At 51.4% G+C, this 27,510-nt stretch overlaps 1 protein-coding gene and 1 long non-coding RNA gene across 2 annotated transcripts in view; both read right to left on the bottom strand.

Moving 5' to 3' along the window:
• The window catches only part of LOC142249264 (cytochrome P450 2D15-like), a 145,374-nt gene that overhangs the window by 78,019 nt on the left and 39,845 nt on the right, over positions 1–27,510 (bottom strand). Inside the window, exons 2-3 of the mRNA XM_075320888.1 lie at positions 15,383–15,535; positions 13,862–14,019 (exon numbers count right to left, since the gene is read on the bottom strand). Of these exons, the coding sequence (XP_075177003.1) occupies positions 13,862–14,019; positions 15,383–15,535 (311 nt within the window). The remainder of the gene's footprint in view (positions 1–13,861; positions 14,020–15,382; positions 15,536–27,510) is intronic.
• Positions 1,905–2,866, bottom strand: LOC142249265 (uncharacterized). Its single transcript, XR_012725017.1, has 3 exons — positions 2,755–2,866; positions 2,437–2,658; positions 1,905–1,966 (listed from the first exon to the last, which is right to left on the bottom strand). It is a non-coding gene; the product is annotated as an uncharacterized LOC142249265 (long non-coding RNA).

The following is a 27,510-nucleotide window of genomic DNA, read 5'->3' as shown; positions in this document are numbered from 1 at the left end:
GACTGGAGTATAAAATCGGGGCTGTCCCGCTATATCCGGACGGTTGGGAGGAATGGGAGTGGTGCCAAGAGCTACATGTAGGTACTGACTCCACGCAAAGGAGTACGAGCAGGTATTTAGTAAACACCTGCTAGATTTTGGAAGGATCAAGGGGGTCCAACACTACATCCCTACCGGTACACATCCACCTATTAAGGAAAGATATAGGCCGATCCCACCTGCACATTACCAGTGCGCCAAGGATATGTTGAGGAACATGAAGGAGGCAGGGGTCATTCGTTATAGTTGTAGTCCTTGAGCAGCCCCGCTGGTCCTGGTAAGGAAGAAGGAAGGACGGCACCATGAGAATGTGTGTGGACTACCGGAAGATTAACCAGATAACTCATAAGGACGCATACCCTCTCCCTCGTATTGAAGAGTCGTTGGCTGCACTGAAAACCGCTAATTATTTCTCTACCCTTGACCTTACTAGTGGCTAATGGCAGGTGTCGGTTGCGGAAGAAGATCGTGAGAAAACTGCATTCACCACCCCGATGGGTCTCTGCGAGTTCAACAGCATGCCTTTCGGGTTGTGTATTGCTCCAGGGACCTTCCAGAGGTTGATGGAATGCTGCTTGGGACACCGAAACTACGAGACGGTTCTGCTGTATCTGGATGACGTTATCGTCTACTCCAAGACATACAAAGCACATCTGGAGCACCTTGCCGAGGTATTTGAGGCTCTCTCTAAGTACGGGATGAAATTGAAACCCTCCAAGTAACATCTGCTGAAGCCTAGAGTACAGTACCTTGGGCACGTGGTGAGTGCCGAAGGCGTAGCGCCGGATCCCGAGAAAGTTACAGCTATTCAGAACTGGCCAGGGCCTACCACAATCAAAGAGGTGAGGCAGTTCCTCGGTCTGGTGGGCTATTACTGTCGTTTCATTAAGGGCTATACTAAAATGGCCGCTCCCATGCAAGACCTCATGGTAGGACAAACCAAGAACGGCCAGGTCCCGGGCCCTCCATTTGTTTGGGGTGAAGAGTAGGACAGGTCCCTCCAACAGCTGAAGATGGTCCTGACAGGAGAAGAGATCTTAGCCTACCCAGACTATGGCCTCCCGTTCATTCTATACACAGACGCTAGCAATGAAGGCCTGGGAGCCGTCCTATCTCAGATGCAAAACGGCCGGGAGAAGGTGATTGCCTACGCAAGCAGGAAGCTCCGAACGATGGAGAGAAATCCCGAAAACTATAGCTCTTTTAAGCTGGAGTTCTTGGTGCTCGTCTGGGCGATAACCGAGAGGTTTAAGCATTACCTGGCCTCTGCCAAGTTTACTGCCTATACAGACAACAACCCTCTAACTCACCTGGACACGGCAAAGCTTGGTGCCCTTGAACAAAGCGGGGTGGCTTGATTAGCGAATTACGACTTCACCATCAAGTACAGGGCCGGCCGGAAGAATACCAATGCGGACGCGTTGTCTCGGATGCCGCACACACCTGATGGAGGAACGGATGCAGACGATTTGGAAGATCTCGAGCTGCCGTTCCATCGACTTGACAGTGAGAAAGAAGCCAGGCCGTACAGTAGCCAACAGGAGGCGGCCTTCAATCCTTTGCCCCACCATGGGTGGTAGGAAGCTCAGGATAAAGATCCTGCAGTCCGGTTAATCAAGGTGCTAATCTCACAAGCCCAGTCCAGAATGGAGCCTGATGCCCCCGCAGAAGCACAGCGGCTATGGAGAGAGAGGGACCGGTTGTACATGCATCAGGGCAAATTGTACCGAAGGCTGACTAACCCTAAGACGCATGAAGAGGTTCGTCAGATTATAGTGCTGCAAGCGTATGTGTCCGTGGTCTTGAAAACTTACCACGATGGAGCTGGCCACTTCGGTTGGAAGAAGTTAGAGATGCTGCTGAGAGAGCGCTTTTACTGAATCGGGATGAGAGAGTCCATTGAAGCATGGTGTAGGTATTGTGGTCCCTGTGTGTTAAGAAGAAGGGATGGAACCAGTCAGAAAGTCCCGTTGCAACCAAATGTCACCCACCAGCCGCTGGAACTTGTCGCTTTGGACCACGTCAAGCTCACACCACTCCAGGTTCATGGTAGTGGTACCCGTTAAGGACCTAACAGCTCGCACTGCGGCCAGGGCCATCCAAGCATACTGCTGCCGGCTGCATGGTTACCCGGAGAGGGTGCTCACTGATCAAGGCCCTGCCTTTGAAGCGGAAATCTTTCAGGAGTTCTGTAACCTATACGGGTGCAAGAAGATCCGTACCACCCCGTATCATGCCCAGACCAACGGGATGTGCGAGAAAATGAACCGCCTGGTGCTCAACCTTCTCAAGACCTTATACCTCGAGGAGTGGAACCTGTGGCTTGAGAGACTACCTGATTTGGTGGACATGTATAATAATATACCCAGCAGCTCCACTAAGTGCACACCTGCATACCTGATGAGGGCAAGGCCCGGAAGACTGCCAGTGGATCTGGAGCTGGATGTGGAGGCGCCTGAGACCATCCCTTCAACTACCAACTGGAACCCCAAGCGCCAGAGGCAGTACCGGCAGATCCAGGAGTATGTGGAGAGAAACTTGTGCCAAAGCAGAGAAAGGCAAGAACAGCGTTTCAATAAACGAGCCCAGGCTGCCGCCTTCGAACCTGGAGATGTGGTACTGAAAAGGAAGAGGAGATTGCATAAGTTGGACGACCAGTGGGAAAGAGCCCCTTATGTTATACAGCCCACTGGACAGGAAGATGAGAAAACATACCTTGTCAGTCGTGACCAGGGGAAGACTACGACCACCGTCTCTAGGGACCATCTGAAGAAGTGTCCAGAACCCCTGAGAATGGTGGAAAAGGTCCTTGCTCCCACGCCGGGCGTGGAAAAGAAGAAAGAGGTAATCCACACTATTTTGGGCGATTTCCCGGCTGATTGGCCTATGCAAAATGGAGCCGTGATTGTTCCCATTATAATGTTCCCACAACCCGTGGAAGAAAGCGAACCAGAGAGGTCTATCAGTGAGACACCAGCACCCGCGCCCAGGGACGCACCTACATCACGCCCCCGTAGGTCTCTACCAGTTATACCTGACACTAGGGAAGAGGGGCCCGTAATTCACTCTCCCCCACCAGTCCTAAGTGAAAATCGGGGGCTCAGGAGGTCCACTCGTCCCAACTTAGGCCAGCCGCCACTCAGGTACAGAGAAACCCATTTTTAGTGAGTGGTGTTTGCATGCAGTCCAATCAACCAAATACTTCATCTGATTAGAAAGTTATTAGGTAGCGGTTCCCGGCTACCCCAGTTACAGTTGACCCCGTTCAGTTATAAAGTTCATGGACCATGGCTTTGGACTGGAAAGCCAACCCAAAATTTATTGGGCTTTGTAAATAGTTCATGGCCACACTTGTTGGTCATGCAGCCACTGGACAGGCAGATTGGAGGAAGGGTCTGTGGTGGAGTCGGCCAAGGCCTAGTCACTACAAACCTGACTAACCTCAAGGCCAGGGGTCCCCGGACTTGTGAACCCGTGACAAGGACTGCTGGGTAAGGAACGTTTTACTTGGCCCGTAAGGGCGTCATCGGACCCGTTCCCAGACTTGGGGTAAGGGGTGCCAACCAGTTCTTAGAGGTGGCACTAGGGTCAGGTCTGTTTGGGTGCGAGCAACAAGGAGGTGGCCCGGTCCGTCCCATTTTATATGTGCAACGTTTAAGAAATGTGCCTCCCGTGAGGGAAGAAATTGTACAAAGTTAGTATACTTGTAAATTGTTTCCTTTTTCTTTATCCTATAGTTTCCCGTTAAAAATAAATGGTGGTGGTCGGACAGCCCGCGGACGGTCTGTACTCAACCAAGGGGGAATGTAGCGCCCTGGAAAACCAGGTAGATGAACATGTAGGCCCCCGCATAACACCAATCCCATGAAGGGTTAAATCAGCCAACCTGAAACCCTAGTCACCCCCCTCAGGGAAGGACAGACACACCAGTGTGCGGGACCAGGCAGTTAGGGAATGCCCACCTAGGGGTTTAGAGAGCCCGGGGCAGGAAAACAGTCAGAGAAGTTTGGAGTTCAAGTCTAAGTGAGCTCAGGCAGTCAAGGCCTGTAGCTCGAGCTGACAAGTGCCAGGGTCGGAGTCCTGACACCTTGGCTAGGTGGCAGACGATAGTCAGAGCCTGCAGGAGACGGGAAGACGGAGCCGGGGACCCAGGTGGACCGAGACAGGGTTGTAGCCCGCCGGTACAGACACCGGAGAACCGTTCCGGAAACCGTGTGCACAGAGGGGGTACTTGGACCCTGAAGCAAGGACCGGCACATACGGCCTAGCTAATTAACCAATTGAGGGCAGGATTTTAGGTCCTGACCCAACCTATGGGGCACTTTGCACGCTGCGACATCGCAGGCCAATGCTGCGATGCCGAGCACGATAGTCCCCGCCCCCGTCGCAACTGCGATATCCTTGTGATAGCTGCCGTAGCGAACATTATCGCTACGGCAGCTTCACATGGACTCACCTGTCCTGCGACCGTCGCTCTGGCCGGCGACCCGCCTCCTTATTAAGGGGGCGGGTCTTATGGCGTCACTGCAACGTCACACGGCAGGTGGCCAATAGGAGCGGAGGGGCGGAGATGAGCGGGATGTAAACATCCCGCCCACCTCCTTCCTTACGCATATCTTACGGAAGCCGCAGTGACGCCGGTAGGAGATGTTCCTCGCTCCTGCGGCTTCTTACACAGCGATGTGTGCTGCCGCAGGAACGAGGAACAACATCGGACCGTCGCGTCAGCGTAATCATGGATTACGCCGACGCTGCACCGATGATACGATTACGACGTTTTTGCGCTCATTAATCGTATCATCGAGCCTTTACACACTACGATGTCGCATGCAATGCCGGAAGTACGTCATTTTCAATTTGACCCCACCGATATCGCACCTGCGATGTCGTAGTGTGCAAAGCCCGCCTAAGTCCCAAAAAGTAGACAACCACCCACCGTGGGGGATAGAGCCACCGGCAGGGCCCGTAGGTCCCAAGGGTCAGTGTCAGACGGGCACGGCTCCCAACCAAAGGACGGGTAGCAGACTCCCGTGTTCCATACCGGGAAGTCCCATCTACAAAATCCAGTATGCAGAGGATAGAGGCCTTAATTATCAACCCCGGTGTGGGATCAGGATACACCCGTCTGCGGCAGCCGGCCACCATCCCCTTGGTTTACCACAGGACTCGTCTGTTTATTCAACTGTGAGTAACTTCCCCGGCCTGGCCGGGTGCGCCGGCCCCTGCATCTATCATCCTCAACACAGACATTGGGCCCGGGGTATCCATCCCTACCCACGGAGGGGTTAACATGCCGCTGCCATTACATCTCCCCTGGGTGTTCCACAACAGCAGCGGTGGTGCTACATCTCACCACACACCGTGAGTGGCGTTACAGACATTTTTACAGACAATCCCGTACAAATACGTCCCCCTTTTATTCGGAGTGTTCGCGCGACCCCCGGGTCCGGAGGACCCCTTGAGCCGTACCGAAGATCCGGATACGAGCAGCGTCGGCTGCTGGCATGGGGGCGGCACACCTGCCCTATGGTTCTGTACTCAGACAGCGCCTGTCCTGTGGAAGCAGCTGGCTGCTTCTCCCCTGCAACCGTGTTGAATGCCTTGGCCCACAGAGCTGCCTTGCGGCACGTCCGCTCTGCTCTGTGTCTGCAGCTGTTCTCCTCTTTTTTGTAGTTGTGTTGTGTGTTCCAAGCTGTTGCCCCAGCCACTGCCACCGGCTGGTTCACTACTCTCACTAGGTCAACCTGCCCTTCCTACTGTACTCCTGACTCCCCCTGGTGATTGCTTCTCCCTGACCCTGAGTCCCAGTTCCATTGAATCAGGGAGCCCCTGGTGCAGTGGCGTCCTGTAAACCCAACCGCTGTAGTGACCCCCTACTGTGACCCGACCCTGGCCCAGTCCCGAATGGGGATGGCAACCCACAGTACCATATGTATGTGTGTGTGGATCCGATACCGACCTTCCTTGGACCCGGGATAAGTACTACACCCTAATGAAGGTGCAGTACCTTGTGGCGCCTGAAGCCTCAGGGGCGCCACATCAAGAATCTAAATCATATGCTAAATAGTTGCAAGTAATATTTATGTACGAGATAGCCAAGATGATTGTCTACAGTCATGGCCTAAAGTTTTGAGAATGCTACAAATATTAATTTTTACAAAGTCTACTGCTTCAGTTTTTCTAATGGCAATTTGCATATGCTCCAGAATGTCATAAAGAGTGATCAGCTTAACAGCAATTACTTGCAAAGTCAATATTGGCTAAGAAAATGAACTTTAACCCCCAAAACACATTTCAACATCATTGCATTCCAGCCTTTAAAAGGAGCAGCTAACATTGTTTTAGTGATTGTTCCATTACCACAGGTGTGGGTGTTGATGAGGACAGGGCTGGCGATCAATCAGTCATGATTAAGTAAGAATGACACCACTGGACACTTTAAAAGGAGCCTGGTGCTTGGTATCATTGTTTCTCTTCAGTTAACCATGGTTATCTCTAAAGAAACACGTGCAGCCATCATTGCTCTGCACAAAAATGGCCTAACAGGGAAGAGTATCGCAGCTACAAAGATTGCACCTCAGTCAACAATCTATCGCATCATCAAGAACTTCAAGGAGAGAGCTTCCATTATTGCAAAAAAGGCTCCAGGGTGCCCAAGAAGGACCAGCAAACGCCAGGACCGTATCTTAACACTGTTTCAGCTGCGGGATTGGACTACCAGCAGTGCAGAGCTAGCTCAGCAATGGCAGCAGGCTGGTGTGAGTGCTTCTGCATGCACTGTGAGGTGGAGACTCTTTCAGCAAGGCCTGTTTTCAAGGAGGGCAGCAAAGAAGCCACTTCTCTCCAGAAAAAACATCAGGGACCGACTGATATTCTGCAAAAGGTACAGGGAGTGGACTGCTGAGGACTGGGGTAAAGTCATTTTCTCAGATGAATCCCCTTTTCGTTTGTTTGGGACATCTGGAAAGCAGCTTATTAGGAGAAGAAGAGGTGAGCGCTACCACCAGTCTTGTCTCATGCCAACTGTTAAGCATCCTGAAACGATTCATGTGTGGGGTTGCTTCTCAGCCAAGGTAATCGGCTCACTCACAGTCTTGCCTACAAACACAGCCATGAATAAAGAATGGTATCAGAATGTCCTCCAAGAGCAACTTCTCCCAACTGTCCAAGAGCAGTTTGGCGCCCAACAATGCCTTTTCCAGCATGATGGAGCACCTTGCCATAAAGCAAAGGTGATCACTAAATGGCTCATGGAACAAAACATTGAGATTTTGGGTCCATGGCCTGGAAACTCCCCAGATCTTAATCCCATTGAGAACTTGTGGGCAATCATCAAGAGACGGGTGGACAAACAAAAACCAACAAATTCTGGCAAAATGCAAGCATTACTTATGCAAGAATGGTCAGCTATCAGTCTGGATTCGGTCCAGAAGTTGATTGAGAGCATGCCAGGGAGAATTGCTGAGGTCCTAAAGAAGAAGGGTCAACACTGCAAATATTGACTTGCTGCATTAACTCACTCTAACTGTCAATATAACCTTTTGGTACTCATAATATGATTGCAATTATATTTCTGTATGTGATGTAAACATCAGACAAACACAAATAAAAACAAGAGGGCAACAGATCATGTGAAAATATAATTTTGGTGTCATTCTCAAAACTTTTGGCCATGACTGTATAACTTGAAGGTAGTCTCACACACTGAAATTTGTAGTGGATGGTGAGATAAAGTCTGAAAGTCAAAAACCCAAAATATTATTACCCTTTTACTTGTCACTATATATCTCCTTCACCAATGTTATGCAAATGCTTTCTCATAGTTTGTGTACACACCGTTTGATGCCATAGGCTTAGTATGTGAAGTAGAATTTCACTTCAAGTACAGAATGGATGTTTTGCTGGTGCATGTTGAACCACTGTGCCATTGGTCTGGCTTACCCTGGAGGGGTGTGGCTGAGTGCCTACTGGATATTCACCAGAGCCTCTGATTGTGAGGTTGGCCTTGGCTGCCGGTAGAAACCAAGTACCACTCCAGGACAGTCCCTGGACTGCAGCAGCTGACCCCAGGGGTCAGGGATACAGGTACGCATAAGGAAAATCAGGTGGGGCAGATACTGAGACACAGACTGGACAGGTGCAGGATCACAGACTGCTACAGCGTAGCAGGATGTGTGACGCCCTGGCAAAACTAGGTAGTCACACAGTTTAAGCCCCCGCACAACACCGCTCCCACACAGGGTTAAAGCAGTCGACAAAACCCTAGTCACCCCCTCAGGGAAGGACAGACACACCAGTGGGCAGGACCAGGCGGAAAGGAAATGCCCACCTAGGGGTCTGGAGAACTCGGGGCGGGAAAACAGGAGATGAGTAGATAAGTTTGGAGGTTCAAGTTGAGAGGAGTGAGGGTCGGAGCCCTGACACATTGGCTAGGTGGCAGACGGTGGTCACCACCAGCAGGAGACGGGAAGACTGCTCGGCAAATCCGAGGTGGACTGGGGCAGGGTTGTAGCGTGCCGGTACCGACACCGGAGAACCGACTCGGAAACCGTGCACACAAGGGGGTACTCCGAGTACTGAAGCCAGGACCGGCACCAACGGCCTAGCTAATTAACCGATTGAGGGCAGGATTCCAGGTCCTGTCCCAACTTAAGTCCCGAAAAGTAGACAACCATCCACAGAGAGGGATAGGGCATCCGCCAGGGCCCGGTAGATCCCACGAGTCAGCGTCTGACGGGCACGGCTCCCAACCAGAGGACCGGGAGCGGACTCCTGTGTTAAGGCCCCGTCACACTAAGCAACATCGCTAGCAACATCGCTGGTAACGAACAACTTTTGTGACGTTGCTAGCGATGTTGCTGTGTGTGACATCCAGCAACAACCTGGCCCCTGCTGTGAGGTCGTTGGTTGTTGCTGAATGTCCTGGGCCATTTTTTAGTTGTTGCTGTCCCGCTGTGAAGCACAGATCGCTGTGTGTGACAGCGAGACAGCAACAACTAATGTGCAGTGAGCAGGGAGCCGGCTTCTGCGGAGGCTGGTAACTAATGTAAACATCGGGTAACCAAGAAGCCCTGTCCTTGGTTACCCGATATTTACCTTTGATACCAGCCTCCTCCGCTCTCACTGCCTGTGCTGCCGGCTCCTGCTGTGTGCACATGTAGCTGCAGCACACATCAGGTAATTAACCCGATGTGTGCTGTAACTAGGAGAGCAAGGAGCCAGCGCTCAGTGTGCGCTGCTCCCTGCTCTGTGCACATTTAGCTGCAGCACACATCGGGTTAATTAACCTGATGTGTGCTGTAACTAGGAGACTGGGGGCTGGTCACTGGTTGCTGGTGAGCTCACCAGCAACTCGTGTAGCCACGCTCCAGCGATCCCTGCCAGGTCATGTTGCTGGTGGGATCGCTGGAGCGTCGCAGTGTGACAGCTCACCAGCAACCTCCTAGCAACTTACCAGCGATCCCTATCGTTGTTGGGATCGCTGGTAAGTTGCTTAGTGTGACTGGACCTTTACACACCGGGAAGTCTACACGAAAAAACACAAAGTGCAGAGGAAAGGGGCAGTGACCATCAGCCTGGGTATGGGACCAGATACACCCGTCTGCGGCAGCCGGCCACTATCACCTTGGTTTATCAAAAGACTTGTATGATTGATTCCACAGTGAGTAACTTTCCCGGCCTGACCGGGTGCGCCGGCCCCTGCCGTTATCATCCCTCTGCACAGAGACATTGGGCCCCGGGGCATCCATCTCTGTCCACGGAGGGGTTAACATCCAGCTGCCAGTCCATCGCCCCTGGAAGCCCCACAACAGCAGCGGTGGTGCTACATCTCACCACACACCGTGGGTGGCGTCACAGACAGTTTTCAACAACCCCTGTATAAATACGTCCCCCTTTTTATTCGAAGTGTCCGCGTGACCCCTGGGTCCGGTAGAGTCCCTCGAGCCATACCGCAGATCCGGATCTGAGCAGCATGGCTGCTGGCATGGGGGCAGCACAGATGCAAATGGGATTACAGCTGGTTCAAGCAACACAGGTTCAGGTTCTGGCAGAGGCAGTGTCACAGGACAGGTTATGGTACACAGGCAGGTCGGGTTCAGGTTAAGGTGCTGGAAGGGTTCAGGATGAGCTCAGGTTTAGGTACTGACAGATTCAGGATGGGTAAAGGTTCAGGGACCCGACAATGGACACACCCTACAGGGGAGGGTGCCTTAAAGGGGACACTTCCAGAGAACACAAGCTGCCCCTTTAAGAAGTGGGAAGCATGTGGGCACATGCTCCAAGTGCCAGGACAGGATACCTCAGTGACGTTCGCAGTACCTGAGAGCTGGCAGGCACAGGGGTGTCCAGAGTAGGAGATGCAGCTGGGTGGCTGTGGCGGTATGTGTCGATGTCTCTGCTAGGTGGAAGAAGTGGGACAGGGCAGAAACGCTGGCATTACATTGGATGAATTGTGGAACTGGTGGTACGGCCATTTCTCCAAAGTGTCCCAGGTGCCAATTTTTCAACACAACAATGCCGGCTCATGCTACTGTGTGCAGTCTGTGTAGCCATAACTAACCATGGCTTGCAGCATCTTCAGTAAGTTCGTCTTTTATTTACAAGTTTTTTTTTTCATTATATGCATACCATTAAACATGTTTAATGATCCTGTGATTTCCATAACTCCACAGCTTTTGCTTCTTGGTGTTGCAGTTTCAATGTTGAGAAGTGTATGTGTGGCGCCACTGAGATTTCAGTCGCCACAGGGTACTGCACCTCACTTAAGGTGCAGTACTCATCCTGGATCCAGAGGAGGTCGGTACCGGTTCCGCAGCACACTAACTCAAACACACAACTAGGTTGCCCTCCCCAATGGGGACTGGCTAGGGTTGGGTCTTAACACCACCAAACATGGGGGGCTGCCACCCACTAGTGACAGGGAACTGGGGGAGAAGCAGCCACCAGGGGGAGTTAGGAGCCAACAGAACAGTTAGGAGTTCTCCAGCAGGAGAGGAAGAGAGCAGACGGGTTTACCGGTGGCTCTAGTGGGATGCAGGAGTCAATACGGTCACCGAGGGGAGAGCGTCATTGCTCCTTCGGGACCGACGCAGTGCAGGGTGCAGAATCCTAGGGTGGAATATACTTCAAGTTGTATCAGCAAAATCTTCAGGCCAGGGGGGTTGCATGTCCCTCCGGCCACCACAGTTCCCAGAGCACAGTGCTACATAGGGTCCGGAGTCGTGATCTACGTCCGGCCCCACCACGGACCTGCGGCACCTACATACGGGACAGGAGTTCACTTTTCAAGAACCGGGGTCCCCAAGTAGCTTTAGGCCACGGGGATCCACCTTTAAAGGCGCAAGGAGGAAGGGCCCATCGACCACCGTACCGGTTCTGACCTCCAACGGATTCGGTATTGGCTGGGGCCCATCACAGCGGTGACTGGTATCTCCTGGGCGAACAAGGACTGTGAGTAAGAAACCTTAAACCCGCAGAGACTGTCTGCCTGTCCTTGCTGGCGCCGGCGCCCTGTGCTTAGGCTCCCGCCATCACTACTCCCTTCATCATCCTCCCCGGGGCCCGCTCTACCTCTGGGGAGCAGAAACATCTTAGCTGCTATAACCATCCATCCTGAAGGACAGCGACAGCAGCGGCGGCTATTCCCTGGCCGCGTACCGAAGGTGGCATCACAAGACAAATCCTCCAACATCATCACCCCCAACCCTTCTTTATTGTACACCACAGGGCCTCAAAACTGGGCAGGGCCACCCATGACCGGTGTGCGCTCTATTCTGGAGTGCCAGAGAAATGGAGGTGGTTCGGGTGAGTTGGCAGCTGTTGAGGATGCAGTTGGACGCCATCCATGACTGGGAGGCGTCCATGATGGAGATGGTGGGAGCCATGCAGGCCCACGAAGAACGGGAACCGCCAATCCTGGAGGAGGAAGAACCTGTGATGGAAGAAGCAGGCATCCTGGTCACACTGGCCATTGGTGACATCCAACAGGCACCACCAAGCTGTCAGCAGCCCCTGGTGGCAGATTCACCTGACCCGGCCTCAGACCAGACCAGAGGCACCGAGGCTACCGACCCCAGGCAGCCAAAGACACAGCTACAGACCCCCAGGCAGCCGAAGACCCGGCTACCGACCCCCAGGCAGCAGAAGACATGGCTACCGACCCCCAGGTAGCCGAAGACCCGGCTACCGACCCCCAGGCAGCCGAAGACCCGGCTACCGACCCCCCAGGCAGACGAAGACCCGGCTACTGATCCCAGGCAGCTGTAGACCCGGCTGGCAGGACACCGACATGGGAGGACCTAGCGGTCCTTAACGTGGCCGCCACTGACTTGGAGCAAGGGACTCAGCCCAGTTAGCTGGAAGGCGCCCTCCCAGGGATAACATGGGGGGAGTGCCATGCCATCCCTGAGTCCCCCTCCACCATGCCAAGCGGTGGGGGAGACCACACGTGGACTGTGTGCCAGGTCACCATTGCCCAGCTGGCTACCGGGGAATGGCAAAGCCTGAACTATACGGCTGAAATAGAGACCTGCAACCTGGCAGCTAAACAGCGGCTCCAGAAAACCAACCCATCGGACCGGGGACCGCTGTGGGTGGGCATCGTCACCCGATTTGATTTGGAGCGGGGGTGGGGCTTCATCTCGGAGGAGGGACTGGCCAAAGAGGTGTTCATGTCCCACCGAGATGTGGAGTCCCGCCTCCGTAAGAGTCAACCTAGACAAAATCTACATCCCGGAGACAAGGTGACATACACCTGGCACAAGAGAGAGCAGGGCTGGTATGCCCTGGACATGGCAATGTGTCACCTGGAGGCAGCTTCTGCAGCACCGGAACCCACTCCAGAGGTACGTCCTGAGCCAGTTCCAGTTTCCTGCCACGCATCTTGTCCACAGGGAAAGCAGGACAAATGCACCCAAACCGTGGGGGAAAACTTCCTGACACCGGCCGGTCAGGAGTTCCTATACCCCCAGTAATTGTGTTTTATTTTTGATTGGTTGAATTTTGCATTTAATGGACAACCGGGCCATGGGACTGTGAGTCGTCGGGACTGATTTGTAAATAGTTGCACCTGTTGTGCGCCCTACCAGAATTAGGGTAACTTGTGATTCTACATTCGGGATCGGCTGGGGCCCATCACGGTGGTGACCGGTATCTCCCGGGCGAACCAGGACTGCGAGTAAAGAAACCTTAAACCCGCAGAGACTGTGTCCACCTGCCCTTGTCGGCGCCCCGCGCTTAGGCGCCTGCCATCACTACTCCCCTCATCATTCCCTCCGGGGCCCGCTGCACCTGTGAGCAGCAGAAACATCTTAGCTGCTATAACCATCCACCCCGGAGGACAGCGACAGCAGCGGCAGCTATTCCCTGGCCGCGTACCGCAGGTGGCGTCACGAGACAAATCTTCCACCATCATCACCCCCAAACCTTCTTTATTGTACACCTCGGGGCCACGAAACTGGCCAGGGCCACCCGTGACATCCCCTGACCCGACATGACCAAGCCCGGCGACGAGTAAAGTTAACCTATTGCCCCGTGGGCGCTACATATGTATGTATATAAACACAAAAACAGAAGAATACAACAAAACTCTGTATGTACTGAGATATACAAACATTTATTATATGGAATTTAAACAGCATTACTGCTATATAGAATATACTTAGAAAATGAAGGTACTTGGTACAAATTAATGTATACCTACCAGCCACGACAAGGTGACCTCAGGCTAGATTGTTTTTAGTTGGTGCTGTCCTTTAACATTATAGGCTTTTATATAAAACAAATAATTATTAGTGCCATATGGTTTAAATCTTTATCTTACCTGACCTAAGAGTCCAGATTTAGCCTTCAATGCTGAATTAAAGAGAAGTAAAAGTCGTTGAACGTTTTCATTGCTGTACTCCAACTGATCCCCAAATGCAAAGGAACAGATCAGATTACTGATAGCATTGTTTATGAGCAGATTCGGATCAAACTGATCTGTAGAAAACATAATAGTAATAGTTTTATGTGAATTCACATGGACAGGTTCAAGAGTTTGCTAATGAGCTATTGCCTACAATACTGGGAAATTAAGGTTTACAGATTTTTTTTTCTGTAAATCTATATTTTCAAAAGATAAAGGAAACTGTTGGTCCTGCCATGCCTCCTTGCCAAGGTATCTTCTATCTGACCCATGGAAGCGCTCACCTTGATGTCATGATCTTAACAATCAAAAAACAAGTGCTTGATACAAGCTAAATATATTGTCCTCCATTCATCAGGGTTTTTACTGTAGAAAACTGTGCTAAAAAAATTTTGAAAATGTGTAACTTTTTACATAACTGAGTTTTTATGTTAGTTTCACAAAGCTCACAATGGCATACCTTACACAAGAAATCAAGAGTCTGAGTGGAGTAAGGCCGGCGTCACACGGGACGATCTATTGTGCGATCGCACGAGCGATCGTACTAGCCCCTGTCGTTTGTGCATCACGGGCAATTAGTTGCCCGTGGTGCACAAAGTCGTTTACCCCCGTCACACGCACTTACCTCCCAGACGACCTCGCTGTGGGCGGCGAACATCTTCTTCCTGAAGGGGGAGGGACGTTCGGCATTACAGCGACGTCACACAGCGGCCGGCCAATAGAAGCGGAGGGGTGGAGATGAGCGGGACGTAACATCCCGCCCACCACCTTCCTTCCGCATTGCCGGCTGGACATGGTAAGCTGTGTTCGTCGTTCCCGGGGTGTCACACGGAGCGATGTGTGCTGCCTCGGGAACGATGGACAACCGGCACGCTGAGTGAGGAACAACATTTTGAAAATGAGCGATGTGTCAACGAGCAATGATAAGGTGAGTATTTTTGCTCGTTAACAGTCGCTCGTAGCTGTCACACGCTATGATATCTCTAGAGATGCTGGATGTGCGTCACAGAATCCGTGACCCCGACGACATATCGCCCGATATATCGTAGCGTGTGATGCCGGCCTAATTTGTGCCAAGGGGAATGGAGGCTCACTTCACTTGTCCAATGCCTCTTAATGAATCCCCTCCAACATGCCCCTCTCATCAAGACTGGGGGGCTCTTAGGCTTTTGACAATTAGAAATCAATAAATATATGAAAATGTCTTGTGTCTGTGTTTCATCATTAGCAAATTTCCTTTTACAGGGCAATATTTAACATATACAGTATAAGACTATGCAGATTGTTCCTCAATTCCATTTTAAACTCCACATTCTCTATATTAAACAATTCATCAGTTGTCAAGAATAATTTTCACATATTTCCATATCATTGTTGTAGATTTTTTAAATAAGTAACATGTGCATATTATACTTTATACAAGCTTCTGTAACTCACCTTTTTGAGATTTGAATTCAGAACAAAGGCACTGTGCTTCTTCTGTCACTCTCTCCTCAAGGGATTTCTTGCCCATCCCAAAGTTTCTAAGTGTTGTCAAGGTAAACCTTCTTTGTTCTTTCCATGAGCTCCCATAGTGGGCCAATATTATGCCTGACATATAAAATGTTCATTATCAAATAACAAAGTCTAATATGCAATCTTTTCCCATATCGACCAACTTGATATATTCCGAGATAAAAGTTAAATGTTTTTAGACATTAATATTACCATTGATCAATCTGGTGTGATTTAATTGAAATTACAAAAAACGGAAGCGGGCTTTACACACTACGATATTGCTAGCAATTGCTAGCGATATCGTACGCAAAAGCACCTGCCCCCATCGTGCATGCGATTTCGTGTGATCGCCGCCGCAGCGAACATTATCGCTACGGCAGCGTCACACGCACTTACCTGGTCGGCGGCGTCGCTGTGACTGCCGAACAATCCCTCCCTCAAGGGGGAGGGACGTTCGGCATCACAGCGACGTCACTAAGCGGCCGGCCAATCAAAGCGGAGGGGCGGAGATGAGCGGGACGTAACATCCCGCCCACCTCTTTTCTTCCGCATTGTGGCCGGCGGCAGGTAAGGAGACGTTCCTCGCTCCTGCGGTGTCACACACAGCGATGTGTGCTGCCGCAGGAGCGACGAACCACATCGATAATTAACCATTACCGATTTTTGGTTTTGGGACGACCTCTCCATGGTGAACAATTTTCACCATTTTTGAGGTCGCTTAAGGTCGCTGGTCAGTGTCACACGCTGCAATATCGTTAATGATGTCGGATGTGTGTCACTAACAACGTGACCCCGACGATAAAACATTAACGATATCGTAGCGTGTAAAGCCCCCTTAAATCTTTGTATTACACATTAGACATCACAAATGCACATAAATGTAATGAGTGAGAGCTCTATACAGCAATGGGATTGACAACTGCTTGGGTGAATGAGGTAACCCTCACTTTTTCCATCTTATAATACTTTTTTGTTCCCTTTCATATGTATTGTTGCCCGATTTATGGGTGCGACTTCTGTCCATGTGTGGTTCTCCCTATATTATAATATGGCTGTTTTGTTCTTTTAGTTGGAAATGGCTGATAGACCAGTAATGCCTGTCAGTGTCACTGGAAAGTAGTTTGGTCAGGGCGTAACAATGATGGGGCAGTATGATGTACACATTGTTGTGCAGTGTCTTGCTGCTTTTGGCAAGACCATATGAATTTTTTATTAAAAGGAGAAAGTAGAATTTCAGCAGAGTGGGAGACTAACTGCATATAGTGCCCGAGGAACCTGTGCCTGGAGCTGAGAAGCAAGCCTATGTAGCTGGAGAGAGCCAAGACAACTCGACGGTAGTATAGACTGAGAGATCTTCCCAAGACATGATCAAGTGATGGGCCATGAGTGTACCAGCCCAGACTAAAATTTCACAACAGAGAATTTATTTGACAAGGATGTTGCACGTTCACAGCTGAGGATAATCAGGTATCCTATGAAAATTAGTAATGTAGTGGCCCAGCTATTCCCATACTATGTAACTGGTGCAAACCTTTAGCCATACAAATTTTGGGCAAGGAAGGGGCAGAGAGTAATCTCACAGTGATCCACAGTGGTAGACTAGGCTGGTGCAGTTTGCATTTTCTCTATGTAGTCCCAGGTTGGTGAGGATTCTTGTCAATGGTGAGGTACCCAACTTCAGTTTAAGGGTGAATAAAAAATGTCATACTAATGGTAAAAATAAAGTTATCTGTTTATAGGCAACTGCATTGTTTGTTCATGAGCCTTTCACACATACTAAAGGAGGACTTCTTAAACATTGTCTCCTGGAGATTTTCTAACCAAAACAAGAATAAACTGAGATCAACAACAATCATAGGCTAGGTTCACACACTGCGGTTTTTTGATGCTGCGTTTTTGTGCGTTTTTTGCGGCAAAAAGCGCACAAAAACGCACCCGCGTAAAAAAAAACGCGGCAAAAAACGCACGCGTTTTGCCGCGTTTTGGTGCGTTTTTTTGCTGCGTTTTGCTGCGTTTTTGCTCACTGCATCTTTATGCGTTTTTTATCAGTGAACAATAAAAAAAAGGTCTAATGTCATTTCCTTCTTCAATATGTTCTTCATTCTCCACTAGTGTATGCAGAAGAGCAGACAGCTGCAGAACTACAAGGCTCAGCATACTCCATCCAATAGTGTATGCAGGAGAGCAGACAGCAGCTGCAGAACTATAAGGCTCAGCATGCTCCATCCAGGACTGTATGCTTGAGGGAGAGTCAGGGGGAGCAGACCTACAAGGCTCAGCATCCTCCATCCAATAGTGTATGCAGGAGAGCAGACAGCAGCTGTCGAACTACAAGGCTCAGCATCCTCCTTCCAGGACTGTATGCAGGAATTCTTTGCCCCCCCCCAAACAAAAAAAATGACGTGGGCTTCGCCATATTTTTGTATGCTAGCCGGGTACAGCAGGCAGGTACGGGCTGCCCCCAACCCCCAGCTGCCTATTTGTACCCGGCTGGGAACCAAAAATATAGGGAAGCCCTTTTTTTTTATTTCATGAATTTCATGAAATAATTTAAAAAAAAAAAAAAATGACGTGAGCTTCGCCCAATTTTTGAGTCCAGCCGGGTACAACTAGGCAGCTGGGGATTGGAATCCACAGTGCAGGGTGCCCATGCTTTCTGGGCACCCCCACTGTGAATTGCAGTCCCGCAGCCACCCCAGAAAATGGCGCTTTCATAGAAGCGCCATCTTCTGGCGCTGTATCCAACTCTTCCAGCTGCCCTGATGCCAGGTGGCTCGCTGGGTAATAATGGGGTTAGGGTTAGCTGTATAGCTGGCCCTAAGCCCGAAATTCATGGTGTCACGCCAATATTAGACATGGCCACCATGAATTTCTAGTAAAGATAAAAAAAAAACACAACACACAGAAAAATATTTTTATTAGAAATAAAACACAACACAATTAGTGACTCCATCTTTATTGAAATAAAGAACCCCCCCTCCGCAGTAATCCTGGGTCAGGGTCCCGCGCCGTCCAATCCAGATCCAATATCATCTGATCGGTTTGCTGGAAGGCAAAGCGATCAGATGATGTGTCAGGTTCTAGGGGCTGAATCACATCACACATCAGCTGATTGTATAAAAGCCGTTTATACAATCAGCAGATGCATCGGTGCAAAAAAAAAAAAATACTCACTTATGTGCTGATTACCGGCAGCTCCTGCAGCGGAGTCTGATCCCGTCCGATCGCTGCAGCAGCTGCCGGTAATCAGGGATGAAGTCTCCTGACGCATCCGCTGATAACCGGCTGGGCGCCGGCTTCAGCCCGAGACTTACGATCAGCTGATGCGTCAGGTGACTGCATCAGGTGATCAATCGCCAGGTCCTGCATCCTGCAGGCATACGTACCCGGGGAGACTGCACACACCCGGAGCGGCGGTACCGGGAGGAGATGGGAGCGGGCATGGCACCGGGACCCTGCAGACAGGTGAGTATAACTTTTTTTTTTTTTCTACTGTTCACTTTTGTTTTCGCAGCCGCTTCCACCTCCCGCCCGTACATGACGCCGCACGGCAGCATACATGCACAGGACCGGAGGTGGAAGCGGCGGTGACGGTACCAGGAGGATTCACGCTTCTGTGTTTACTGACAGAAGGAATCCTCTTCCTGTACACGTCACTTTACTACCCACCTCCTGCGTTTATATCTGCGTTTTTGGTCTTAGAAAAGCACCAAAATGCACCAAAACGCAGCTATTTGCGTTTCTCATTGCGTCTTTCAACATCCCATTGCACTCAATGGATGAAAAGCGCAGTGAAAAACGCGGGAATAATTGACATGCTGCGTTTTTGTGGCACCACAAAAACACAGCTGAAAAAAAACGCTGTGTGCAGACAGCAAAAATGAAAACTCATAGACTTAGCTGGGGAAGCAAAGTCATGCAGTTTTCTGAGCAAAAACGCACCCGAAAACTGTGCAAAAACGCCGCGAAAAACGCACTGCGTGAACTTACCCATACACGTTGTAGTTTTATGTTTGATGTGTATACTGGGCAATAATAGGGAAGGAATTCTCAAGTAATCTTTCATCTCTGATCATCTCTCAAATGATTATAGACCAGACTGAAGTCTAGTGCCCTGTTGATGGATACTAGTGTCGCGGGCGGAGGAGGGGACGTGCGCTCTCGCACTGCTCGGGTCTGGCCGCTGCTGCTGCGGCTGCTGCTCGGTGGTGGCTCGAGCGGTGGGCCGGATCCCGGGGACTCGAGCGGCGTTCCTCGCCCGTGAGTGAAAAGGGTGGGGATTGATTGTGGGGATTTGATATTGTCCGTGATGCCACCCACGGTTGTGGTGAGATTGGTGACACCACCGCTGCTCTGGACGGGGATCCCGGGAGCGATGACAGGGAGCAGCCTGGATGTTAGTTCTCCCCTCCGTGGGTAGGGGGTTGGTTGTCCCGGGGCCCCGGTGATGGGGTAGGGATGGATTGCAGGCGGGTTACGGGGCCTGGCGAGGTGCAGGGTCATGGGGGCAGCGCTGTGCCGTACGGCACGGTGGTACTCACTCAGCCAATGATGTACACAGAGTCTCCGGTAAAACAAACAGCTGGATGGACGGGTCCCACAGATGGCTGCGGTGTTTCTCCTCCCGGCAGGTTGATGGTGACTGCCTTTCCCTGCACCTGTGTAGTGTGTACGGTTCCAATGGGTTCCCACCAGTAACCCGCTCCCCAGCTTGGATGGGTGCTGAAGGAGCCCCTTTTGCCCGCAGGCTCTGGCCCTGGGAACTTTAGCCTTGGCGGTGACTGTGTTTCCCTCTCTCGGTTGGACGGTTGCCTTCTGTCGGGACTTGGCTGCTGGGTAACTCAGGAGGTTCCCTTCGCTAACGGATTTGATAAATTCACGGTGACTCCTAGCCTTGTCGGTGTCCGTAAGCCCCTGCCGAATGGTGCTGGCTTCTCTTTGCGTACCGGTCCGGTACCGCCGGGCTACCGCCCGTCCACAGTCCTTACGGCTATCTCCAATAGGCCTCTCCTGCAGACGGTCACCACCGTCTGCCAACCTTGCTGATCTGTCCGGGCCACACACCCGGACCACTTCTGTCTACTCCTCTACCACTCTCCTTCCTCTGACTTTCACTTCCAAAACTCAACTTTCTACTTTTCCCACCTCCAGGACTGTGGACTCCTCGGTGGGCGGGACCAACCGCCTTGCCCACCCCCTGGTGTGGACATCAGCCCCTGGAGGAAGGCAACAAGGGTTTTTGTCTGACTTCGGTGTGCCTGACCGGGAGTGTGGGGTGTGTTGGTGTAGTGCTTGTGACGTCCTGGCTTGCCCAGGGCGCAACATTCCCCCTTAGAAAAATGCAGACCGTCCGCGGGCTGCCCGTCCATCACCGGTTTTATTTTCACAAACTGAAAAAGATAAACGGTAAACATATTACAAGTATATTAACTTCTTCCCACATCGGGAGGCATGTGTACTTAAACGTTACTAAACGGTTTCGGCTTCCGCTCTCTCCCACCCAAGCAACCTGGCCCTGATGCTGCCCCTAAGCAAATGGGCAGCACCCCTTGACCCCAGTCCAGCACAAGTTACCTGAGTGGGTTCTGTCCTTTTTCAGGGGACCCACGTCCATGGGGAACCCCTGAAACACCCCGGAGGATCACCACCGGTTGCGGTAGTGGCGGGCCTGGGCCATCACTTCCCTCCAGGCCCATCCTCCAAATCAGCCTCTCCGGAGGCGGTTACGGTAAAGCCAACATTTTTATTTACAGACCACAAGTTCATGGTTGCCCTGCCAGTTCTCGGGCTTGTCCGTAGCAGTTTCTACGCATAACTGGCAAACAGTCCCCACGGGGACAACAGCTGCCGGCAACGACCGGTTCCAATCAGGTTTCAGTCAGGTAACTTCTCTGTAATTATTTACTTATCATTGGTTAACAGTTTCAAACGGTACTTTGGTGGTCCCAATGGGGACAACTTTTAGGCGGAGGACCGCCAGCTCACTGCTCGCTTTCATCATCCTCAGCCGGCCCCGGGTGCAGGAACACGGGAATCAGCCCCTCCAGCGCATAGCAGGCACGATGGGGGAGAGCCGCATGGTACCCATTATTTCCGCTCCGGGGAATGTAAGTGGCCTCCATGTCACCCAGGGCAACGACCCCTTCGTCTTCCTCGGAAACAGGCTCTGTGTCCGGTCCGGAGTCGCTATCATCCGTTCCTGCGCCAAGCGGGTCGCCGCCTGCTGCCGCAGCCTCTGGGCTCGCCACTCTCTCAGCCACTGCCACGAAGGGGTGTATGCCAAACGGACCAGGCGCGGCACAGTGCACGGGCAAGGAAGACGGAGGCGGCATGGGGGCCAGGGGTAGACCGGGTCCCTCAGCCAGAACGGCCGGTCCCTCGGGGACACAGGGGCGTGGGTCACTCACCAGCTCCTCCATCATTGCTTCCATTCCATACACCTGGGCGACTGCAGCTACCTCCTCCACCTCCGCGGTCCAATGCTCCATCAGTATGCATATCCGACTTCGGTAGTGTCGGCAGATCCCTGCCGTTCGGGCCCTCAGCCATGCCGCTGTTCCAGGCACCGGCCCGGTAGCCTCCGCATAGCTAGGTGGGGCAGACATCCTTTGCAGGGCTCAGCAGATCGCGGGGTCCCGGCGTCCCTGCACGTATAGCCGCGAGCTACATGCGGCCAGACGCCATCAGTCCCCCTTAGTCTCTTTCCGGCTCCTCCTCTACAGGAGCGGGGTTTTTGCCTTCGCGCCTCCACTGCTCGAGGAGACGCTAGAGCGGGAATTTTTCGCGCCCAAAATGGCGGCTTCTCCAATTTTTCGGCCGGACACCTCCGGCGGTCACAAGGCGTACCTCTACCAGACGGCAGAGCGGTAAGATCCTGTTCGTGACGCCAAGTTGTCGCGGGCGGAGGAAGGGACGCTGCGCTCTCCCACTGCTCGGGTCTGGCCGCTGCTGCTGCGGCTGCTGCTCGGTGGTGGCTCGAGTAGTGGGCCGGATCCCGGGGACTCGAGCGGCGTTCCTCGCCCGTGAGTGAAAAGGGTGGGGATTGATTGTGGGGATTTGATATTGTCCGTGACTCCACCCACGGTTGTGGTGATTTTGGTGACACCACCGCTGCTCTGGACGGGGATCTTGGAAGCGATGACAGGGAGCAGCCTGGATGTTAGTTCTCCCCTCCATGGGTAGGGGGTTGGTTGTCCCGGGGCCCCGGTGATGGGGTAGGGATGGATTGCAGGCAGGTTACGGGGCCTGGCGAGGTGCAGGGTCGCGGGGGCAGCGCTGTGCCGCACGGCACGGTGGTACTCACTCAGCCAATGATGTACACAGAGTCTCCAGTAAAACAAACGGCTGGATGGACGGGTCCCACAGAGGGCTGCGGTGTTTCTCCTCCCGGCAGGTTGATGGTGACTGCCTTTTCCTGCACTTGTGTAGTTTGTACGGTTCCAATGGGTTCCCACCGGTAACCCGCTCCCCAGCTTGAAGGTTGCTGAAGGAGCCCCTTTTGCCCGCAGGCTCTGGCCCTGGGAACTTTAGCCTTGGCGGTGACTGTGTTTCCCTCTCTCGGTTGGACGGTTGCCTTCTGTCGGGACTTGGCTGCTGGGAATTGACAAATTCACGGTGACTCCTAGCCTTGTCGGGGTCCGTAAGCCCCTGCCGGATGGTGCTGGCTTCTCTTTGCAAACCGGTCCGGTACCGCCGGGCCACCGCCCGTCCACGGTCCTTACACGGCTAGCTCCAATAGGCCTCTCCTGCAGACGGTCACCACCGTCTGCCAACCTTGCTGATCCGTCCGGGCCACACACCCGGACCATTTCTGTCTGCTCCTCTACCACTCTTCTTCCTCTCACTTTCACTTCCAAAACTCAACTCCCTACTTTTCCCGCCTCCAGGACTGTGAACTCCTTGGTGGGCGGGACCAACCGCCTTGCCCACCCCCTGGTGTGGACATCAGCCCCTGGAGGAAGGCAACAAGGGTTTTTGTCTGACTTCGGTGTGCCTGACCAAGAGTGTGGGGTGTGTTGGTGTAGTGCTTGTGACGTCCTGGCTTGTCCAGGGCGCCACACTAACATAAGTCCATTTTAGGAGACTATGCCTTTTCCCTTGAAGAGTCCTGTGGAGAGAAAAAATCTGTCGGGAGGCATGTTGGGCATTTAAAGGGACGGCCCTAAGTAGGATGAGTTGTGGGCCATCCTTGTAAGGGCGGGAGTCTGTGGGTTATAGGGCAAGATAGGCCCAGATCTGAAACCTGATGCCTACCTACAACTCCACTTGACAATAGTGCTGTTGATGTGATGCACCCCAGGGCTTTGGGGTACTCAGTTCCAGGCTGTATATTACTGGGATATTTCACTGGGTGGCCGTTGCCCGGTTCTGTGACCATGGGCGTCGCTTAAAAGGTGGTATTATACAAGGGACATAATAAAAATAAAGTGTTTTTCGTGATGCTACTTGCGGTATGCGGCTATATGGGGAAAGCCGCCACTGCAAAGTCTCTCACTGCTGGGGCTGGTGGTATTAAGCAGTTTAGATGTGATGGCTCTCTGCAAGTAGAGCTAGGCCCCAGGGGAGGATAATGGAGGTTGTAGTATATAGATGCAAAGGTGTAGGAAGAATTCAGACAACACAGGGTTTAACTTGTGCTTTACTCACTGGTTTGGAGTTGCTGCAACCCGGCTGTTGCTGTTCTCTACCAATCCGGTATTCCCTTTGTTCCAGTGCAGGTGTAGTGAACTGGTGAGCTTTACTTCCATGCACCCGCTTGTAGTTGGCGGTTCCTCATGGCCTAGAGCGTTTTGGCATCCCCTCCTGTTGCTCCGTCCTGGCCCGTATGGCAGGCAGCTTGAACCTCTCTTGGGTCGGACCTCTGTCCCCGTTCCCAGGTTCCCTCTCTGCTGCTGTGCCCCGGACACTAACGTTGGTAAGGTCCTTGATGGTCCCGTCACCGGGCAGATTGTTATCAGGTGAGCATGAAGGATCTTCCTGAACTAGGGCTCTGTACCCAGTCGATGCTCGGTCCAGTGAGTACTCTCACCGTACTCTCCCTGGCAATCGTACTCCCTTTTACTCAGTAGTCACTTCACATTTTGTCAGCACATTAAATTCTGACTGACTGTCTGTCTTTTCACCTGACAAGATGTCTCTCTTTCATTCACTCCACTGACTAGCCCCTTCTCCTCCCAGGTCTCTGACTAGTGGATTGAATTGAAGTCCCAACCAATAGGTGGCTATCCATCAGGTCCATCTCTAGCCTGTTACCCAGTCTGGGGAAATGGGCATGGATTTGTGTGTGTGTTGTGGTGATTACCAGCACTGGTCTTCCAGGAATCCGGGATTAGATGTAGTACCATGTGGCACCTGACACTTAGGAGTGCCACATTCCCCCTTGGTAAATCCCAGCATGTCCTCGGGCTGCAAACATAAAGAACAAATTACCACATTTCTTTAATATGCAGAAATCTTTAAACTTTCTTTCCATGCAAGGGAGGCATTTTTCTTAAATGTTTCAGATAAATTGAAACTTATTTACATGAGGCACCCCTTCTGCCATCAACAACCAGGGGTCTCTGGGAAGCATGTCGCCGGTTGCAATGACGACTGGGTCTCTGCCTTCTCTGCTGCAGACCCTTCCTGCGATCTTTCCTCTTCCCCAGACTTTGCTGCAGAATAAGGGTCCTCTTCGAAAGACTTTCTGCAGTATTACTCTGGTAGTGTGCACAACTGGTGCAACTATTGACATTTAAAGTTTTTGCTACTACCAGTCCAGTAGCTGGTGGTCTATTTTCACCAAAATATCAACATCATATTAACATGTACAGTTCACAACCATTCTTATTTTTCTATGATTCCCTATGGGTGTCTTGGCTTAGGAGCCCTGGTTACTACCTCCTAACCCCAGGAACTTGCTTTTCCTAACTTAATGCTCATTGGGTTGAGTCCAGTTCCTCCACCCTTCTGTACACTACTATTTACAATCTATGTACATCAGGATACCTTGTTATATTTGTCATTGTTGCACTTACTCTCTGTATCTGAGCGGGGGCTGACCAAAGTTACTACAACTTGACCTATGTAACTCAAGTGTCTCAGCTTGTCCCTGTTGTGCTCTGGTGTCTGTACTCGGGATAGACCTATGTGTTATAGGTAGACTGGGTAGCTGTCTGCTACTCCTTTGTCTCACTGTAGGATTAACAGGTTCACCGATTGCAGCTTCCTCTGGTTCTGCTACAATAGGTAGTTCTTCTGCAATTTGAACGGGTTCTTCTATTCTTTCCTGTATTTCTGTTGGTTGTGGGAAAGTAAGTACTGGTACTATGATGGCTCCATTGTACTGAGGCCAATTCTCAGGAAAGTCTCTAAGTACTGTATGTATCACCTTCTCGTTCTTCTCTTGTCCTTGAGGTGTACAGGGGATATCTTCTTTAGATTTCAATTGCTCTGGACATTTCTTTAGATGATCTCTTGAGACTGTTGCTGATGTTTTTCCATTATCTTTGCTTATCACACAAATCTTCTTATTATCTAAATTGGAGGATAGTATAGTAATGGTCCAGTCACACTAAGCAACTTACCAGCGATCCCAACAACGATAGGGATCGCTGGTAAGTTGCTAGGAGGTTGCTGGTGAGATGTCACACTGCGACGCTCCAGCGATCCCACCAGCAACCTGACCTGGCAGGGATCGTTGGAGCGTCGCTACACGAGTTGCTGGTAAGCTCACCAGCAACCAGTGACCAGCCCCCAGCGCCCCGTGGAAGATGCTGCGCTTGGTAACTAAGGTAAATATCGGGTAACCAACCCGATATTTACCTTGGTTACCAGCGCACGCAGCTACACGTGCAGAGAGCAGGGAGCAGCGCACACTGAGCGCTGGCTCCCTGCTCTCCTAGTTACAGCACACATCGGGTTAATTACCCGATGTGTGCTGCAGCTAAATGTGCACAGAGCAGGGAGCAGCGCACAATGCTTAGCGCTGGCTCCCTGCTCTCCTAGCTACAGCACACATCGGGTTAATTAACCCGATGTGTCCTGCAGCTACATGTGCACAGAGCAGGAGCCGGCACTGACAGCTGAGAGCGGCGGAGGCTGGTAACAAAGGTAAATATCGGGTAACCAAGGACAGGGCTTCTTGGTTACCCGATGTTTACTGTGGTTACCAGCCTCCGCAGAAGGTGGCTCCTGCTCCTGCACATTCAGTTGTTGCTGTCTCGCTGTCACACACAGTGATCTGTGCTTCACAGCGGGACAGCAACAACTAAAAAATGGCCCAGGACATTCAGCAACAACCAACGACCTCACAGCAGGGGCCGGGTTGTTGCTGGATGTCACACACAGCAACATCGCTAGCAACATCGCTGCTACGTCACAAAAGTTGTTCGTTAGCAGCGATGTTGCTAGCGATGTTGCTTAGTGTGACGGGGCCTTAAGTTTCTGCTTCCCACTGATCATCAAGTTTATGAACTCTTAATTTTCTCTTTAGAACTATTTCTCCAGGCGTTAAGGAAACAGCTTGTGCATTTTTGTTGTAGTACTTTTCTTGTTTTTCTCTTTTCTCTTCGTTGGTTTAAACTTCGCTCTACACACTCTTGTACTCTTCTGTATTGTGCTTTGCGATTAGAGTCCTAATCAGCATCTGGTGAATTGGCTTCAGGAACCACAATTCCCATTTCAAGGTCAACTGGTAATCTTCCAGGTCTTGCTGTCATTACGCTGGTGTACAGTTGGTGGAATTCACAGGAATGTTGTTGTACATGACCACTAAGTCAGGTAACTTTTCTGGCCGCATGTTTATTTCTTCTAATGGCAAGGTTTTCAGAAGGTCAATAACCACTTGGCTCATCTTCTCACACATGCCGTTGGTCTATGTGGTACGAATTTTCTTACATCTATATACAGTCATATGAAAAAGTTTGGGCACCCCTATTAACACTAGAACTACTGGACTCGTGACACCTATATAGAAATACATGGTGCAAAGTAGTCAAAATGACTACCTCAGTAGTTCTAGTGTTAATGTTAACCTTTTTTTCTTTATAACGATTTGCGTTTTTGCAACTGCTATTTCAGTTTCATAT

This window comes from Anomaloglossus baeobatrachus, chromosome 8 (assembly GCF_048569485.1).
Source record: "Anomaloglossus baeobatrachus isolate aAnoBae1 chromosome 8, aAnoBae1.hap1, whole genome shotgun sequence".
Taxonomy (NCBI): Eukaryota; Metazoa; Chordata; class Amphibia; order Anura; family Aromobatidae; genus Anomaloglossus; species Anomaloglossus baeobatrachus.
Note: the sequence above shows the minus strand (reverse complement) of the source record. Positions and strands in the feature narration are given on the sequence as shown.